Source organism: Salmo salar, chromosome ssa01, assembly GCF_905237065.1.
Source record: "Salmo salar chromosome ssa01, Ssal_v3.1, whole genome shotgun sequence".
Lineage (NCBI taxonomy): Eukaryota > Metazoa > Chordata > Actinopteri > Salmoniformes > Salmonidae > Salmo > Salmo salar.
Window position 1 is genome coordinate 22141497 of NC_059442.1, and position 19626 is coordinate 22161122.

Here is a 19626-nt window from a genome sequence, read left to right on the forward strand (position 1 = left end):
AACTGTAACTCAGCAAAATCTTTGAAGTTGTTGCATGTTGCGTTTATATTTTTGTGTAGTATAATTGTTATTTCATTTTTTTGTAATTTTCATTATTTGGTTTCAGGGTTTTTGTGTTTGAAGTTTATTTGTTTTGCTTTAGTTTTGTTTGCCATGTTTTTAAGTTGTGTCTGAATTGCAGCTTTAGCCACAGTAGAGGACTTCCAGATCCGGCCCCATGCCCTCTATGTCCACTCATACAAAGCCCCTACCTTCTGTGACTACTGTGGGGAGATGCTATGGGGCCTCGTCCGGCAGGGGCTCAAATGTGAAGGTAAGCACACACGCATACACACACGCATACACACACACACACACACACACACACACACACACACACACACACACACACACACACACATCAAGCTCTGTCTCACATCAAGGCTGGGGTGCACTGTGAACCGAAAGCCAAGGTGTCAAATGTTTACCCGACTCGTACACTCATACACACACAAATCAAGCATGCCCTTCTCTTGGTCCAATCTGAGAGTTAGATTAAGGCTGGTAGCGCCGTGCAGCAGGAAGCCTCAGTGGAGTGTGTGACTTCCTCCCATTACTAAAGAAGGTCTTTGAAGAGATGTTTGAATGGAGCCCAGTGTGCTGATGCCAAGCGTTGGACTCAGCCTTCAAAGGCTCTTTAGAAAGCATGTGCTGCTGCTCTACTCTAACCCTCTCTGATGGATCCAGCCTGTCCCTCAGTATAACACAACCTGCCCCAGGGCCAGCCGGGACAAGAATGCAACAGGCGCTCCAATAGGATGAAAGATTTGGACTGGTATTCCTAGTGAAATTGCAATTAAATGTGGAATTGTGGAATGTAGAATTGCATGTGATTTGTGATTATTTGCTCAGATCTATTTTATTCCCTGCTATATCTTTGAAAAGCATTTGAAGCTTTCTATGAGGAAGGATGAGATCAAATGACTGCATGTAGAGCCCTCATGTGGACGTTTAAGAGAAAGAAGCTGGTGGGTAGATTCAAAGTAGTGCTTTCCTACTGTATTCATTTACTTAGTTTCCTTCTTAAGACCTGTTAATATATCTCAAGATGTCATCACAAATATGTCTTAATACATGTCTTAAGATCTCTCAAGATGACTGGGTATGAAATGTTGCTGTGTATCAAGCCCAATGCTGACATCCAAAGTCTCTTGAGGATTGACCACAAGTTCTCAATGGGATTAAGGTCTGGGGAGTTTCCAGGCCATGGACCCAAAATATCAATGTTTTGTTCCCCGAGCCACTTAGTTATCACTTTTGCCTTATGGCAAGGTGCTCCATCATGCTGGAAAAGGCATTGTTCGTCACCAAACTGTTCCTGGATGGTTGGGAGAAGTTGCTCTCGGAGGATGTGTTGGTACCATTCTTTATTCATGGCTGTGTTCTTAGGCAAAATTGTGAGTGAGCCCACTCCCTTGGCTGAGAAGCAACCCCACACATGAATGGTCTCAGGATGCTTTACTGTTGGCATGACACAGGACTGATGGTAGCGTTCACCTTATCTTCTCCGGAAAAGCTTTTTTCCGGATGCCCCAAACAATCGGAAAGGGGATTCATCAGAGAAAATGACTTTACCCCAGTCCTCAGCAGTCCAATCCCTGTACCTTTTGCAGAATATCAGTTTGTCCCTGATGTTTTTCCTGGAGAGAAGTGGCTTCTTTGCTGCCCTTCTTGACACCAGGTCATCCTCCAAAAGTCTTCGCCTCACTGTGCGTGCAGATGCACTCACACCTGCCTGCTGCCATTCCTGAGCAAGCTCTGTACTGGTGGTGCCCCGGTCCCGCAGCTGAATCAACTTTAGGAGACGGTCCTGGCGCTTCCTGGACTTTCTTGGGCGCCCTGAAGCCTTCTTCAAAACAATTGAACCGCTCTCCTCGAAGTTCTTGATGATCCAATAAATGGTTGATTTAGGTGCAATCTTACTGGCAGCAATATCCTTGCCTGTGAAGCCCTTTTTGTGCAAAGCAATGATGACGGCATGTGTTTCCTTGCAGGTAACCATGATTGACAGAGGAAGAACAATGATTCCAAGCACCACCCTCCTTTTGAAGCTTCCAGTCTGTTATTTGAACTCAATCAGCATGACAGAGTGATCTCCAGCCTTGTCCTCGTCAACACTCACACCTATGTTAACGAGAGAATCACTGACATGATGTCAGCTGGTCCTTTTGTGGCAGGGCTGAAATGTAGTGGAAATGTTCTTTTGGGATTCAGTTAATTTGCATGGCAAAGAGGGACTTTGCAATTAATTGCAATTCATCTGATCACTCTTCATAACATTCTGGAGTATATGCAAATTGCCATCATACAAATTGAGGCAGCAGACTTTGTGAAAATTAATATTTGTGTCATTCTCAAAACTTTTGGCCACGACTGTATAGCCGGTACTGTACAATATGTGTTTTGTTCTTCATGTGTAATTAGGGACCACTGTGTCCTGTGTACTTCCAGGTTGTGGGCTGAACTACCACAAGCGCTGCGCCTTTAAGATCCCCAACAACTGCAGTGGGGTGAGGAAGAGACGTCTGTCCAACGTGTCCCTGCCGGGCCCTTCGCTCTCAGTCCCCCGGCCCCTCCCCGGTCCCACTGAACATGCGGTGGTAGTCCCGGAGGAGGTAAGACCTGTGCTTCCATTGGTGTAGAGAGATGTCCTGTGGTAAAGATACATTCTGCACAATACAAATAGCTTTAAGACCCAGTGAAAGGGGCTATGTAAATACAATCCCTTATAAAGTTACACCCAAGCACAGTTTATTGCTTGCAAGGCGGCAACATTGTCCGTCTACGCCCCTTGTGAAAGTACCGTAGGATTTTTATCTACAGTACAGTTACTAACCAGTTCTAGCCACATACTTTCTCATAGGTTCCATGTGATTGGCTGAAAATTCTGTTCACTTTTGACGTAATCTAACTGTTATTCCGATTGAGACACATTTGTCAGTTGGCAATAAATGAACTACAAGGTCATGCCTTGTTGTTTCTTGTCAATTGTCTATGTTTGTCAGCCAAATCTATTGGAGTATCTTACTATCTTGATGTGAAACACCACAAAGACACAGCAAATTGAATTTGATTAACTGGATGATATGATGGCCTCCCCTAAGCATATGAAACATGTTTGTTTGAGGCTAGCTGGATGGAATATTCTCCTTGGTGACCAATGCTTATGAAAGGTCCATGAAAATACAATTAGGCCAATTAAATTAAACCCTTGTAAATTCTAGCCCATGTTTGTGTATTTGGTCCTTTTTGGTCCCTCCATCCCTCATCTTCTTCACTCTTTTGCTATCTCCTTCCTTCCCTGGTTTATTTCATCTCTCCCTCACTCCCACTGGCTACAAATCTCTCCATCCCTACATTCTGTGGTTACCACACTTGCTCCATCTGCCTCTCCCTCTCTCCTTTATTTCTTTCACTCCCTGCCTCCTTCCCATCTTTTCCTGCAACAGCGCTGCCACCAGGAGGCAGGGAAGAGGATCCTGTCGTGGAGTGGCCGGCCCATCTGGATGGAGAAGATGGTGCTGGGGCGAGTCAAGGTGCCTCACACCTTCGCCATCCACACCTACACGCGGCCAACCATCTGCCAGTATTGCAAACGCCTGCTCAAGGGCCTCTTCCGCCAGGGCATGCAGTGCAAAGGTGAGGTGCCACCTCCCTTTGTCTCTGTTTGTCTGTATGTCTCTATGTCCATATCTGCCTAGACCTCTTTACCTTTCTTCCTCTAGAGCTCCATGTTGTGTTATTAAATCCATGTTTTCTGTACTTTCTTTTCAGATTGTAAATTCAATTGCCATAAGCGGTGTGCATCAAAGGTACCAAGAGACTGCTTGGGCGAGGTTTCCTTCAATGGAGGTAATTTCTGCTGTCCTATTTTCACATTCCATGTCCATTTATCATGGTAAGATGTAACTGAAGGACATACTCATATTTGTGTGATCGTGTGTGTCCACAGAGCCTGCCAGCCCAGGGCCTGACTCTGACAGTACCATGGAGGTGGACAGTAGTGATGTGGAGAGCACTAGAGGACTACTGGATGACTCTGACGAACCTTCAACCCCAGACGACAAGATGTTCTATATGGACTCTCCTTTTCTGGACCGCGAGAAGGACGAGGAGCCCATCAAGGCCATCAGGTATTATATAGCAAGACACCTTACATTACTGGGACATATTTGAGCTAAGTTTGACTTATGTAATAGTTGTGTAAACATAGACCATGTAGTTATCAAACATGTCTGGGTCTATAGACCTTCGTCCTTGCCATTGTTGCTTCTGCTTGCTCTTCTCACGCTCAGGTCCAGGTTTCTGCTAAGCACTTTGTGACAAATGTTTTCATAAAAAGTGCTGTGTGTGTGTGTGTGTGTGTGTGTGTGTGTGTGTGTGTGTGTGTGTGTGTGTGTGTGTGTGTGTCCAGCCCATCCACCAGCAGTAACATCCCTCTGATGCGGGTGGTCCAGTCCATCAAACAGACCAAGAGGAGGAGCTCTACCATGGTGAGGGAGGGCTGGATGGTCCACTACACCAGCAGAGATAACCTGAGGAAGAGACACTACTGGAGGTTGGACACCAAGAGCCTCAGCCTGTTTCAGAACGACACTGGAGCCAAGTTCTATAAGGTGAGAGAGCAACACCACACATCATCTATTACCTGACAGAGGCAGAGGCATGGCAGAATGAAATGGGCACCAGAGTCTGCATTTACATTGATGTCACAGAACAACGTAAACAGATCAGTAATTCTCTGAATCTATACACTGTCTAAATCCAAATGGTTTCAACCAAACGCTGAATTGATCCTAAATAAATCAACCAGATTTTTTTATATATATATAAAAATGTGTTTTAATGTCTTGGGTGTATAGTGTGTTAAAAGGGCCTGCCCAATGTAATGGTGTATGTAATGGTGTGACTAAGACTGGGGGCTGCTGTGTCGCAACTGTAAACTACAGTGGGCCATTAATACACAGAGAAAATCCCCCAGCATGCCTCCTGTGGTTTCACAGGCAGTACACTGACATTTCTCCACGGTCGCAGAGTGAAAGTTTTTTTCTACAGCCACGTTGTCATCAGCAGTATTTGTATATGAAAATGTTATGGGTTTTTGCTGGGGAAATCTGCCTGAAAGGGACGTCCAACACATTTATACAATACATTGTAACAAGTTGCATCACTCATATCAGATATGCTCTTTCAAATGTCTTACCAAACCTTCACCATAAACTTTTGTTGTCAAGTTCGAATGCATTTGATTTATGCATTTTGACACTGATTTCCAAATGCTATAACTCCAGCTTCAGAGAGTGTGTGACAGTTCCACGGTGACACCAGTGGCGTAGGCAGTCTTTACCATGCCACAGGGGCTTAATAGCTGTGTAATTAGACACTTGGGACTAAGGCGGCCAGGCAGTCCTCGTTCCCTCTGTGTAAAGGCTTCCACATGTTCAGTACAGTCTTGCCACTGTGAGCCTGTCCCAGCCTCTGTACAGTGTGGGTGTGTTACTTTGACGCCTCCCCTGATTGTGGCGAGAGATGTGACGCAGTGGGATGGTGTTTATGGTGCTATGGTTTCTAACAACTTTTGTTTTGTGAGATGTAGCACGTTCTGTGTGTGTGTGTGTGTGTGTGAGAGAGAGAAAGTGAGAGAGAACGTGTGTGTATGTAGGTAGACACCTAATTGCCAGGCTGTCGTCTAATATTATTCTGTTTTAAAGCTCCACTGTCCGAGTGTTACGGCTGTGACGGACACACCCTCCATCTTCCCAGCAGTGAAACAGTGGAGAGGAAACCCCAGTCTTTTATACAGCTGGGATTGAGACGTTCAGGGTGTGTTTAGAGGCAGCTTTATATGGTCGTTTATTATCAACTTGCCACTTAGCATAGCACTCAGAAGACTAATTGAAGACTAGCTGTTCGCCGATGTGTTCTTTCTTATTCTCTCAGATCTCGTCATATGAGTCGTTCTGTTTTATTTGTTGCTAGTGTGTGATCCATAGATTGAGCCAGTGGTCACATTAGGATATCTACCGTAGCCTCTGAGTCTCTTGGGTGTTTTCCCCCACTGTCTCTCTCTCTCCTTCTCTCCTGTTCTCCTGTCATGTGGCTGTCCTCTCCTCTCCTCTCTCTACCTCCATTCATCTGTTTAGCGGTGGTGGTTGTGTGTCGATGCATCAGATTATTGCCATTTTCTACATTTGGAAGTCATATAGGCTTCTCTTTTGAAGATGAGACCCCTGTACTTGTGGTTTCCAAAACCCTTTTATGGGGGTAAGGGGCTTCACGCTGTCTCTAGCTCCCCCGCCCCTCTCCCCAACCCCCCCGCACCGGGTTTTTGTTGTCCGATAGTCTGTGGAACAGTGGTCACCGTGTCTTGCGTCTCAGTGGCTGGCAGCGCGGCTCGTGCTCAGATGGGGCTCTCGTGTCCTGCCTTGTAATCATGGGGCCTCTTCTCTTCAATGGGCCCAGGCCTGGTTCACGTGGGCCGGCCCTACTAACCACTTCATCTGATACTCTGTGGTGAGCCGCCCTCAGGGGACCCAGAGGAGACGGGGGGTGGGACAATGGGGGCGAGGCACTGCAGGGGCTCCTATTGGCTAGGGACTTCCTTCTTCTTCTTTGATTTGCATTTGATAGTGAGGCTGGAGGGAAAGAGGACTTTTAAAGTGTGCTCAAACTGTCCCTCGTGCCACTTCTGTAAGGGTCTGTCAGACAGAGGCTGTGCACTAGGCAGGGGCTGTGGATACACTACACCGTGGGAAGGGACTTGGTCTAACTTTGGGTTACTCTTTCTGGTACGCGTGCTAAGCGGAAGAGCATTTTTCAGCAGTTACCTCTGAACTCTGCAAAGGATTTGGTGTCTGCTTCCATCTGATCTGACTTTCTGTCTTGCTAGTGATTGATTCAGTGACTTCTCTTTCTCAGTTTGACTGTTCACTAGGCTGTGGTATTTTCTGTCTATCATGGTTGTATTTGTCTTCTGTGTCTCTCTCTCCCCAATCACTAGCGGTGATGGCATGGCTCTCTTTGTTTGTGTCTGTTATGACCCTGGTGTCTGTCTCTCTCCCTCCTTCCCTCATGGCTCACAGGAGATCCCTCTCTCAGAGATCCTGCAGGTGGAACAGTCAAGCGACTTTAGCAGCCTAGCCCAGAGCAGCAACCCACACTGCTTTGAAATCATCACCTCCACCATGGTCTACTATGTAGGGGAGAACCACGGGGTCCACTACGACAGCCCCGCTTTGGCAGCTTCAGGCATGGGCATGGAGGTGGCCCAGGGCTGGGAGAAGGCCATCCGGCAGGCCCTGATGCCTGCCACGCCCCAGCCCAGTGTGGCCACCAAAGCCGGGCAGAGCAAGGACCACAGTGAGTACAGGACCATTTTCTACTGTTAACATGGTAGACATCGCTTTAGGCTACTGATCATGCGTGTATACATTAGTTATTTCTATTGGAAGTAGCATTGGCATATATTTGACACATTGTAGATAATGGCACTAGCACTGGAAAGGTGGTATGAAATTTGATTATGTGAGCGATGGAAATAGTACTATTTATGCACATAAAATGGCTAATCCCATATTGTGGTAATTTAGTGGTTTGATTTTTATATGTGTGCCAAAAGAGTCCCCATTAAATGCTTGAATCCTGAGTTAAGGTCAAGTAAGGTGAGGTGATGTTCTGAAGTGAGTAAGCAGTCAGTCTTGTTTTGAGATAACGACAATGGCATTTGACATTTTTGTCATTTAGCAGACGCTCTTATCCAGAGAGATTTACAGTAGTGAGTGCATTATTCTTTTTGTAGCTGGTCCCCCGTGGGATTCGAACCCACAACCCTGGCATTGCAAGCGCCATTCTCCACTAACTGAGCCACACAGGAACATCACCAGATATGACTACCTACAGACACAGCAGAGCCTTGAATTGAGAAGCCATGGTTTACCTCTTCCCTCCTATGATGATGATGATGGATGATAATGAATTTGATTCTAATAATTATGATGATCTTAGGGGCTATAGAGTCAAGGTGGCACATTCAACCTGTTGCTCACCTGTGGGCACATGGCGGACACCTGAAACCTGACATAGATTCAGGGGATTATATGTGTGTGTTAAAATGCACCTTCCTCTTCCATTACATCCAATACAGTAATGCACCTTAATCTAATAATGAAGATGGCCGAATCAGATTAGTGGTATTTTTTTACCTTTAGGTTATTAAATAAACACACTTGTGGTTCAGTGCCCACAATCACCAGGGCATGATTTAATGTTTGGTAATGTATTTGTGTTAAAGTGGAGATGAGATGAGCGCCCCTGGAGGTCATTTAGCTGGCCATGAATTGTGGTGTAAATCAGATAGATTGTGAGGGTGATAATGCCAAACAGATGAGGCCCACCACTCTATTACCCCTCGCTATCCAACCACCCTGAAATAACAACAAGCTGCAGAGACTCAGCCTCGTGCCCAACAGTGCAATACTATGCTTCTTACTCAATGACAAATACAGGAGGACACACATTGTTGATCATAAGATTATTTTTCATTCATTATTACTATTACTATGTTTTAATTTATTTTATTTAACTAGACAAGTCCGTTAAGAACAAATTCTTATTTACAATGACGGCCTACACCGGCCAAACCCGGACGACGCTGGGCCAATTGTGCGCCGCCATATGAGACTCCCAATAACAGCCGATTGTCATACAGCCTTGATTCAAACCAGGGTGTCTGTAGTGACGCCTCAAGCACTGAGATGCAGTGCCTTAGACCGCTGCGCCACTGTGTGGTAAAACGTGACTTTAAAACCCCATGACTGAATATTGGCCTCAGGGAGGCTCCCATAACACTTACTATGAAATGCAACACATAGTTATGCCGTTCAATAACACATATCTTTCCTAATCAATTTGAAAGGGTCATTATTGTATCTGCTGTGTGTAGTCCAAGCAGCTGTGATAGGCTTTAAGGACGTGAAAACATGAGAAATGTATCTCTGTTTTTGATAAGTTAGGTATACATTGAGTACTTTGTGCATTTGTACTGTTTAAAGTGAAAACTTTTGTTTCCTCCACCAGAACAGGAGTTGTCTGTCAGCATATCTGTGTCGAACTGCCAGATAAAGGAGAATGTGGTGAGTATGGTAACTTTTACGGACAATCTTGCACAATTTCTCTGTATGTGCGTGTGTGCAGTTATACATTTTCCTCTTTTACTTCTGCATTCTTCATTGACCATTAAACACTGCATGTAAACTGTATGAATTTTTTTTTAAAGACAGTCACAGATACCCTTGTTATGGGAAATGGGGATATTGATGTGTGCTATACTTCTGCATTGAGTGAAAGTGACCTATTTGGCATCTCAAAGACCATACCAATACAACGACATCTATTCAATTGATGATATAGCAGTGTAAACATATAGCAGTGTAAACCCACAGTTAAATGTGTATTAGCACTAGCATTACCCTTTACTAATAGATGTAATAAACTTTAGTAATACTAAAGCGTTTTCCACTCTGTAGGATATCAGCTCGGTGTACCAGATCTTCTCTGACGAGGTTCTAGGATCTGGTCAGTTTGGGATTGTGTATGGAGGTATGTGCCTGGATATCCATGTTTTGATTAATTGTATTCTCTCAACCCAAACCAAAACATATCAATCTTTATGATACTGTATATACACTACATGACCAAAAGTATGTGGACACCTGCTCGTCGAACATCTCATTCCAAAATCGTGGCCATTAATATGGATTTAGTCCCCCTTTGCTGCTATAACAGCCTCCACTGATCTTGGAAGGCTATCCATTAAATGTTGGAACATTGCATTTGGGACATGCATCCATTCAGCCACAAGAGCATTAGTGAGGTCAGGCACTGATGTTGGGCGATTAGGCCTGGCTCACAGTCTGCATTCCAATTCATCGCAAAGGTGTTCGAGGTCAGGTTGAGGTCAAGGCTCTGTGCAGGCCAGTCAAGTTCTTCCACACCGATCTCAACAAACTATTTCTGTATGGACCTCGATTTGTGCACGGGGGCATTGTCATGCTGAAACAGGAAAGGGACTTCCAAAAACGTTTGCCACAAAGTTGGAAGCACAGAAAAGCCTACAATGTCATTGTATGCTGTAGCATTAAGATTTCCCTTCACTGGAACTAAGTGGGCTAACCCGAACCATGAAAAACAGCCCCAGACCATTATCCCTCTTCTATTAAACTTTACAGTTGGCACTATGCATTCGAGCAGGTAGCGTTCTCCTGCCATCCGCCAAACCCAGATTCGTCCGTCGGACTGCCAGATGGTGAACCGTGATTCATCACTCCAGAGAGCGTGTTTCCACTGCTCCAGAGTCCATTGGCGGTGAGCTTTACACCACTCCAGCTGACACTTAGCATTGCACATGGTGATCTTAAGCTTGCGCTCAGCCATGGAAACCCATTTCATGAAGCTCCCGACAAACAGTTCTTGTGCTGACGTTGCTTCCAGGGGCAGTTTGGAACTCAGTAATGAGTGTTGCAACTGAGGACAGACGATTTTTACGTGCTTCAGCACTCAGCTGTCCCATTCTGTGAGCTTGTGTGGCCTACCACTTCGTGGATGAGCCGTTGTTGCTCCTAGACGTTTCCACTTCATAATAACAGCACTTACAGTTGACCGAGGCAGCTCTAGCAGGGCAGAAATTTGACAAACTGACTTGTTGAACAGGTGGCATCCTATTGTGGTGCCACGTTTAAAGTCCCTGAGCTGTTCAGTAATGCCATTTTATTGCCAGTGTTTGTCTATGGAGATTTTTGCATGGCTGTGTGCTTGATTTTCTTTACCCCTTATCTGCAACTGGTGTCCAAATACTTTTTATAATTGTTACTGTATGTACACGGTTCACACTTATTTATTTCTGTTGGCAGGGAAACACAGAAAGACTGGAAGAGATGTTGCCATCAAGGTGATTGACAAAATGAGGTTCCCTACCAAGCAGGAGAGCCAACTGAGGAATGAAGTGGCCATTCTCCAGGTACCACATAGAACATGTCGTACCAGTCAGATGTATTATAGCCGACTGTAGTAGGGATTGATTGAAGCTACCGAGAACCACATACCGGATTTTTAACACAGTCGTTAGCATTAGGAAAAAATAAAATGTATTGCCCAAACCTAGCTCAATATCTAGGCGTCTGATTACAGCGTCCATAAAGAGAACATTAGACTTGCCACTTTTTGGACTGAATGCATTTGTGGGGCAAAAGTTTTAATTAAATGTATAATTTATCACTCTCACATGCCAATAGAGAACCAACGATGTGCTACCTTTCTGTAGCATTTCTGACACTGCTAATATATTTTCTGACACTGCTAATATATTTTCTGACACTGCTAATATATTTTCAGAATCTCAGATTTCTAAAACCGGGACCAGCAACAGCTAGCTAGCTAACACCAGTCGGATGATAATCAAGCTACAAGCAAAGGAAGCTAGCTAGCTAGGTATATTGGACTAAATCAGAGCACAAACAAGTAAGCTAGCAAACGTCCCCGCTGCTATAGCCAGTAGCTACAGGTACACGCCAACGAGACTGTAACATAGCTTTATAGATCATAGACCATAACGCAATGTTGATAATATATCATAGATAGCTACATTCTTCCATAAAGCAAAGCTGGCTGGCTAGCTTAGTAAAGTTTATTGTCAACATCAAACTTTTTGAACTTTGGGAAACGCTGCTAACTGGGAAACTGCCACGCTACTCAGGCATGTTACTGTCCAACTGGCTAGCTAGCATCATGTGGAGCCAGATGTCAGTTTCAGCACAAACAACTGCTAGCTAAGCTACATTTCCTCAACCAAGACCAGCCTCTCACAACACAAACTGTAGTTGATAAAAAAGCTGTTGAATCTAAACCCGGCCAATGCACATGCAAGTAGCGCATGGGCTGTGCATTGTAGTAAGTGAACACAATTAGCTAGATCAACACACAAGACTGAGACGTCGCTGTTAGAGCATCCAGAACAAACCCAAGCTCTTACCTTATGATGCATTAATTCAGTACACTGCCTCCTTTGTCATCAATCAAATTTTCTTCATGCCATTTTAATCAAAATTTGCGCTGACTGATCAACGGTGTCAAGTTACTTTTCAGTATGTTACCGAAAAATTTGAACCCAGTAAGCAAATTTACATTTAAAATATGTATTTTTCAGACATTGAAGTTAGGTTAATTTTAGGTTCTGAATGAAAGGTGAATATATGCATTTTTAGGAAGTTTAAAAGATGTACAGTACCATTCAAAAGTTTGGACATACCTAGTCATTCCAGGGTTTTTCATAATTTTTACTATTTTCTACATTGTAGAATAATAGTGAAGACATCAAAACTATGAAATAACACACATGGAATCATTCTTCACAAAATAACATATATGGATTCTTCAAAGTTCTTCAAAGTGCTTTAAGCACCAGCTGTCAGAGCAGCTCACAGATCACTGCACCTGTAGATAGCCCATCTATCATTTAGCCCAAACAACTACCCCTTCCCCTACTGTATTTATTTATTTATTTTTGCTCCTTTGCACCCCATTATTTCTATTTCTACTTTGCACTTTCTTCCACTACAAATCTACTATTCCAGTGTTTTACTTGCTATATTGTATTTACTTTGCCACCATGGCCTTTTTTTGCCTTTACCTCCCTTATCTCACCTCACTTATTTTTCTACTGTATTATTGACTGTATATTTGTTTTACTCCATGTGTAACTCTGTGTTGTTGTATGTGTCGAACTGCTTTGCTTTATCTTGGCCAGGTCGCAATTGTAAATGAGAACTTGTTCTCAACTTGCCTACCTGGTTAAATAAAGGTGAAATAAATAAATACAAATTAAAAATAAATAAAAAAAGTAGCCACCCTTTGCCTTGATGACAGCTTTGCACACTCTTGGCATTCTCTCAACCAGCTTCATGAGGAATGCTTTTCCAACAGTCTTGAAGGAGTTCTCACATATGTTATTGGCAGTCACAGAGAGACAGATAAACATCTTGATTCTATGTTTAGCGGAGATCCGGTTAGCTGTTCTATAAGTGGTCTGAGGCAGTCGGTAAATAACGAGTGTTTTCAAGTGCAACTGTAGTAATGATGGTTTTGGGAAACAGCTCTGAGATTTAACAATGTGCCTACGAAGGTTCTAATGATGAAGTTAGCCTTAAGATGCTTTTGGGAAACTGGGCCTCTATTAAAATAATATACAGTTGAAGTCGGAAGTTTACATACACCTTAGCCAAATACATTTAAACTCAGTTTTTCACAATTCCTGACATTTAATCCAAGTAAAAATTCCCCGTTTTAGGTCAGTTAGGATCACCACTTTATTTTAAGAATGTGAAATGTCAGAATAATAGTAGAGAGAATGATTTCTTTCAGCTTTCATTTCTTTCATCACATTCCCAGTGGGTCAGAAGTTTACTTACACTCAATTAGTATTTGGTAGCATTGCCTTTAAATTGTTTAACTTAGGTCAAACATTTCGGGTAGCCTTCCACAAGCTTCCCACAATAAGTTGGGTGAATTTTGGCCCATTCCTCCTGACAGAGCTGGTGTAGCTGAGTCATGTTTGTAGGCCTCCTTGCTCGCACATGCTTTTTCAGTTCTGCCAACAAATTGTCAATAGGATTGAGGTCAGGGCTTTGTGATGGCCACGCCAATACATTGACTTTGTTGTCCTTAAGCCATTTTGCCACAACTTTGGAAGTATGCTTGGGGTCATTGTCCATTTGGAAGACTCATTTGCGACCAAGCTTTAACTTCCTGACCGATGTCTTGAGATGTTGCTTCAATATATCCACATAATTTTGATGCCATCTATTTTGTGAAGTGCACCAGTCCCACCTGCAGCAAAGTACCCCCACAACATGATGCTGCCACCCCCATACTTCACAGTTGGGATGGTGTTCTAAGGCTTGCAAGCCTCCCTCTTTTTCCTCCAAACATAACGATGGTCATTATGGCCAAACAGTTCTATTTTTGTTTCATCAGACCAGAGGACATTTCTCCAAAAAGTACAATCTTTGTCCCCATGTGCAGTTGCAAACCGTAGTCTGGCTTTTTTATGTCGGTTTTGGAGCAGTGTCTTCTTCCTTGCTGAGCGGTCTTTCAGGTTATGTCACTATAGGACTCGTTTTACTGTGGATATAGATACTTTTGTACCTGTTTCCTCCAGCATCTTCACAAGGTCCTTTGCTGTTGTTCTGGGATTGATTTGCACTTTTCGCACCAAAGTACGTTGATCTCTAGGAGACAGAACGAGTCTCCTTCCTGAGCGGTTTGACGGCTGCGTGGTCCCATGGTGTTTATACTTGCGTACTATTGTTTGTACAGATGAACGTGGTACATTCAGGCGTTTGTAAATTGCTCCCAAGGATGAACCAGACTTGTGGAGGTCTACTATTTATTTATTTTCTTGAGGTCTTGGCTGATTTCTTTTGATTTTCCCATGATGTCAAGCAAAGAGGCACTGAGTTTGAAGGTAGGCCTTGAAATACATTGTGATATAGTGAAATAATCTGTCTGTAAACAATTGTTGGAAAAATTACTTGTGTCATGCACAAAGTAGATGTCCTGACCGACTTGCCAAAACTATAGTTTGTTAACAAGAAATTTGTGGAGTGGTTGAAAAACAAGTTGTAATGACTCTAACCTAAGGGTATGTAAACTTTCGACTTCAACTAATATATATATATATATATTTGAGCCATCTGTGGCATTGTGCTGTCTATACACACACACACAGTATATTTTTGTTTTTAATACATTTGCAACAATTTCTAAAAACCTGTTTTCGCTTTGTCATTATGGAGTATTGTGGTAGATTGATGAGGAAAAAAATATTTAATCCATTTTAGAATAAGTCTGTAAAGTAACAAAATGTGGAAAAAGGGAAGTGGTCTGAATATATTCCAAAAGCACTGTCTATACTATATACTGCACAAAAATATAAACGCAACATGTAAAGTGTTGGTTTTCCATACACACAAAAAGCTAATTGCTCTAAAATTTTGTGCACAAATTTGTTTACATCATTGTTAGTGAGAATTTCTCCTTTTCCAAGATGATCCACCCATTTGACAGGTGTGGCATATCAAGAATCTGATTAAACAGCAGGATCATTACATAGGTGAACCTTGTGCTGGGGACAATAAATGGCCAATCTAAAATGTGCAGTTTTGTCAGACAGCACAATGCCACAGATGGCTCAATTTTTGAGGGAGCATGCAATTGGCATGTTGACTGCAGGAATGTCCACCAGAGCTGTTCCCAGATAATTTCATGTTAATTTCTCTCTCATAAGTCGCTTCCAACATCGTTTTATAGAGTATGGCAGCACTTCCAACCGGCCTCACAGCTGCAGACCACGTGTAACCACACCAGCCCAGGACCTCCACATCCTGCTTCTTTACCTGCGGGATTGTCTGAGGTGCTGCTGAGGAGAATTTCTGTCTGTAATCAAGCCATTTTGTGGGGAAAACTTCAATCTGATTGGCCCACCCATGGCTGCGTCCTTGCCCAGTCATTTGAAATCCATAGATGAGGTCCTAATTCATTTATTTCAATTGATTGACTGATTTCCTTATATACAGTGCCTTCGGAAAGTATTCAGACCCCTTGACTTTTTCCAAATTTTGTTACGTTACAGCCTTATTCTAAAATTGATTAAATATAACAATTTCCTCAGCAATCTACACACAATACCCCATAATGACAAATCAAAAACAGTTTTTTTTTTAATTGTAGCAAATTCATTAAAACTAAAAAAACAGAAATACCTTATTTACATAAGTATACATACCTTTTGTTATGAGGCTCAAAATTGATCTCAGGTGCATCCTGTTTCCATTGATCATCCTTGAGATGTTTATACAACTTTTTTGGAGTCCACCTGTGGTAAATTCAATTGATTGGACATGATTTGGAAAGGCTCACACCTGTCTATAAAAGCTCCCACAGTTGGCAGTGCATGTCAGAGCAAAAACTAAGCTGTGGGGTCAAAGGAATTGTCCGTAGAGCTCCGAAACAGGATTGTGTCGAGGCACAGATCTGGGGAAGGGTGCCAAAACATTTCTGCAGCATTGGTGGTCCCCAAGAACACAGTAGCTTCCATCATTCTTAAATATAAGAAGTTTGGAACCACCAAGACTCTTCCTAGAGCTGGCCGCCTAACCAAACTGAACAATCGGGGCAGAAGGGCCTTGGTCAGGGAGGTGAGCAAGCACCCGATGGTGACTCTGACAGAGCTCTAGAAGTTCCTCTGTGGAGATGGGAGAACCTTCCAGAAGGACAACCATCTCTGCAGCACTCCACCAATTAGGCCTTTATGGTAGAGTGGCCAGACGGAAGCACACGACAGCCCACTTGGAGTTTTCCAAAAGGCACCTAAAGACTCTCAGACCATGAGAAACAAGATTCTCTGGTCTGATGAAACCAAGATTGAACTCTTTGGCCCGAAGTAGCCACCCTTTCCTTGATTTGTAGCTTTGCAAACTCTTGGCATTCTCTCAACCAGCTTCACCTGGAATGCTTTTCCAACAGTCTCGAAGGAGTTCCCACATATGCTGAGCACTTGTTTGCTGCTTTTCCTTCACTCTGCAGTCCAACTCATCCCAAACCGTCTCAATTGGGTTGAGGTCGGGTGATTGTGGAAGGCAGGTCATCCGATGCAGCACTCCATCACTCTCCTCGGTCAAATAGCCATTACACAATCTGGAGGTGTGTTTTAGGTCATTGTCCTGTTGAAAAAGAAATTATAGTCCCACTAAGCGCAAACCAGATGGGATGGCGTATTGCTGCAGAATGCTGTGGTAGCCATGCTGGTTAAGTGTGCCTTGAAATCTAAATAAATCAGACAGTTTCACCAGCATCCCCCCCATCATCACACCACCTCCTCCATGCTTCACGGTGGGAACCACACATGTGGAGATCATCCATTCACCTACTCTGCGTCTCACGAAGACACTGCGGTTGGAACCAAAAATCTCAAAGGACAGATTTCCACCAGTCTAATGTCCATTGCTTGTGTTTCTTTGCCCATGCAAGTCTCTTCTTCTTATTGGTGTCCTTTAGCAGTGGTTTCTTTGCAGCAATTTGACCATGAAGGCCTGATTCACGCAGTCTCCTTTGAACAGTTGATGTTGAGATGTGTCTGTTACTTGAACTCCGTGAAGCATTTATTTGGGCTGCAATCTGAGGTGCAGTTAACTCCTATCCTCTGCAGCAGAGGTAACTCTTGGTCTTCCTTTCCTGTGGTGGTCCACATGAGAGCCAGTTTCATCATGGCGCTTGACGTTTTTTGCGACTGAACTTGAAAAGTTCTTGAAATGTTCTGTATCTTTGCTTATTTGAGCTGTTCTTGCCATAATGTGGACTTGGTCTTTTACCAAATAGGGCTATCTTCTGTATACCACCCCTACCTTGTCACAACACAACTGATTGTCTTAAACGCAGTAAGAAGGAAAGAAATTCTACAAATGAACTTTTAACAAGGCACACCAGTTAATTGAAATGCATTCCAGGTGACTACCTCATGAAATTGGTTGAGAGAATGCCAAGAGTGTGCAAAGCTGTCATCAAGTGAAAGTTTGGCTACTTTGAAGAACCTCATATATAAAATATACTTTGATTTGTTTAACACTTTTTTGGTTACTACATGATTCCATGTGTGTTATTTCATAATGTTGATGTCTTCACTATTATTCTACAATGTGGAAAATAGTAAAAATAAGAAAAACTTTTTACTGGTACTGTGTATGGACACCCCTTCAAATTAGTGGATTCTGCTATTTCAGCCACACCTGTTGCTGACAGTTGTATAAAATCAAGCACACTGCCATGCAATCTCCATAGACAAACATTTTCAGTAGAACGGCCTTACTGAAGAGCTCAGTGATAGCATGCCACCTTTCCAACAAGTCAGTTCATCCAATTTCTTCCCTGCTAGAGCTGCCCCGGGCAACTATAAGTGCTGTTATTGTGACGTGGAAACGTCTAGGAGCAAGAACGGGACAAGCTCACAGAACGGGACAGTACTGAGTAAAGGGTCTGAATACTTATGTAAATGTTTCTGTATTTCTTTTTTTTTCTAATACATTTGCAAACATTTCTAAAAAACAGTTTTTGCTTTGTTATTATTGGGTATATTGTGTAGATTGATGAAGGGAAAAAACGATTTTATCATTTTTAGAATAAGGCTGTAATGTAACAAAATGTGGATAAAGTCAAGGGGTCTGAATACTTTCCGAATGCACTGTATCTCATTAGGCTGTATGTATATTTAGATATTGGCCTATTGTAAATGTGTATTATTGTAGCGTCACCATCTTTATTGCAAAAAATAAATACAAATACATACAACTTTAAGGTACATAGTCATTTGACAGAGGTAATAACCTGCCCATTGATCAGCACGGCAATTGATAAAACTGAACCATGTTTGCAAAACAAGTGTTTCTGAGCTTATGTAAATATTACACAGGTAAGCTAACGGTTACAGAAATCAGGAATGCAGACAGGCTCTATAGACCTCTATATATGAGTGACAGTGCTCAACACACTACAACTGTTGTGATAAAATAAAGGTTTAAGGAAATACAGGCAGCCATCACATTACTACAAGCATAACAACTTGCTCAAAGTATGCTTTCATATAATTTTAAAACGATTGAAAAAGGTAGCGGACTGGGATTAGTATGGTGTGTGAAGAATCCAATACTTTAAATTGTGTGTTGTACAAATCACATTATTGGGGGAACACCACCTCTAAGAGTATGAATTAGGCTGTTTGAAAAGGTTTGAATCCTAAGCATCCTGCCTCCACATAGTTTGAAGTACAATAGACCAACATAACTACTGTAGTAGGTCAAAGCTGTGTGCTGGAAAACCTTGGTAGAGCATGGGTGAAGTAGGGATTGTGGTGCTCGTGTATTTCCTTGCTTTTTCAGCTTCAGACAAATCCCTACTTCTCACTTAACACTATTTTTTGTTTTTAATACAGTAGTCATTCTTGCTGAGTTTCAAACGGTGACACTGAAATATGGTACAGTATAGAATGTTGACTCTGAGGTTTGCTCCCTCGTTTAGAACCTTCACCATCCTGGCATCGTCAACCTGGAATGTATGTTCGAGACGCCAGAGAGGGTGTTTGTTGTCATGGAGAAGCTCCATGGAGACATGTTGGAGATGATCCTGTCCAGTGAGAAGAGCAAGCTCCCAGAACGCATCACCAAGTTCCTGGTCACACAGGTCTGTCTCTTTCTCCCATTCTTGCTTGCTCCACTTTTCTCTTATCTCATCTCTAACTCCCCCTCCATCTCTCTGTCCTTTCTCACTTTCTTTCTCCCTCTTTTCCTCCCTCTCCCTTTCTTTATACAATCTGTAGTAGACTCAACCCTGGGCCTATTTATTCTTGCGGTGTGTGGATATGGGGGGGATTGTTTACTTGGCGCGCTGGTCTGGATGGCATCATCGCCGTGTCCCTCCCGGTGGATTACAGCCTGCGGTGGCGTAGTGGTGCGCTGCTCTGCTCTGGTCTGTGGGCTAATTAGAAGA

The 19626-nt window shown here is 43.0% G+C and overlaps 1 protein-coding gene across 3 annotated transcripts in view; it reads left to right on the top strand.

Annotated features, from left to right (window-relative positions):
• The window catches only part of LOC106575860 (serine/threonine-protein kinase D3), a 69722-nt gene that overhangs the window by 46388 nt on the left and 3708 nt on the right, over window positions 1–19626 (top strand). For all 3 annotated transcript variants that reach the window (XM_014152601.2, XM_014152681.2, XM_045715011.1), the window contains exons 4-14: window positions 182–313; window positions 2491–2654; window positions 3489–3678; window positions 3814–3891; window positions 3992–4172; window positions 4454–4655; window positions 7122–7398; window positions 9115–9170; window positions 9564–9636; window positions 10947–11053; window positions 19159–19320. In XM_014152601.2, coding sequence (XP_014008076.1) covers window positions 182–313; window positions 2491–2654; window positions 3489–3678; window positions 3814–3891; window positions 3992–4172; window positions 4454–4655; window positions 7122–7398; window positions 9115–9170; window positions 9564–9636; window positions 10947–11053; window positions 19159–19320 — 1622 coding nt within the window. The remainder of the gene's footprint in view (window positions 1–181; window positions 314–2490; window positions 2655–3488; window positions 3679–3813; window positions 3892–3991; window positions 4173–4453; window positions 4656–7121; window positions 7399–9114; window positions 9171–9563; window positions 9637–10946; window positions 11054–19158; window positions 19321–19626) is intronic.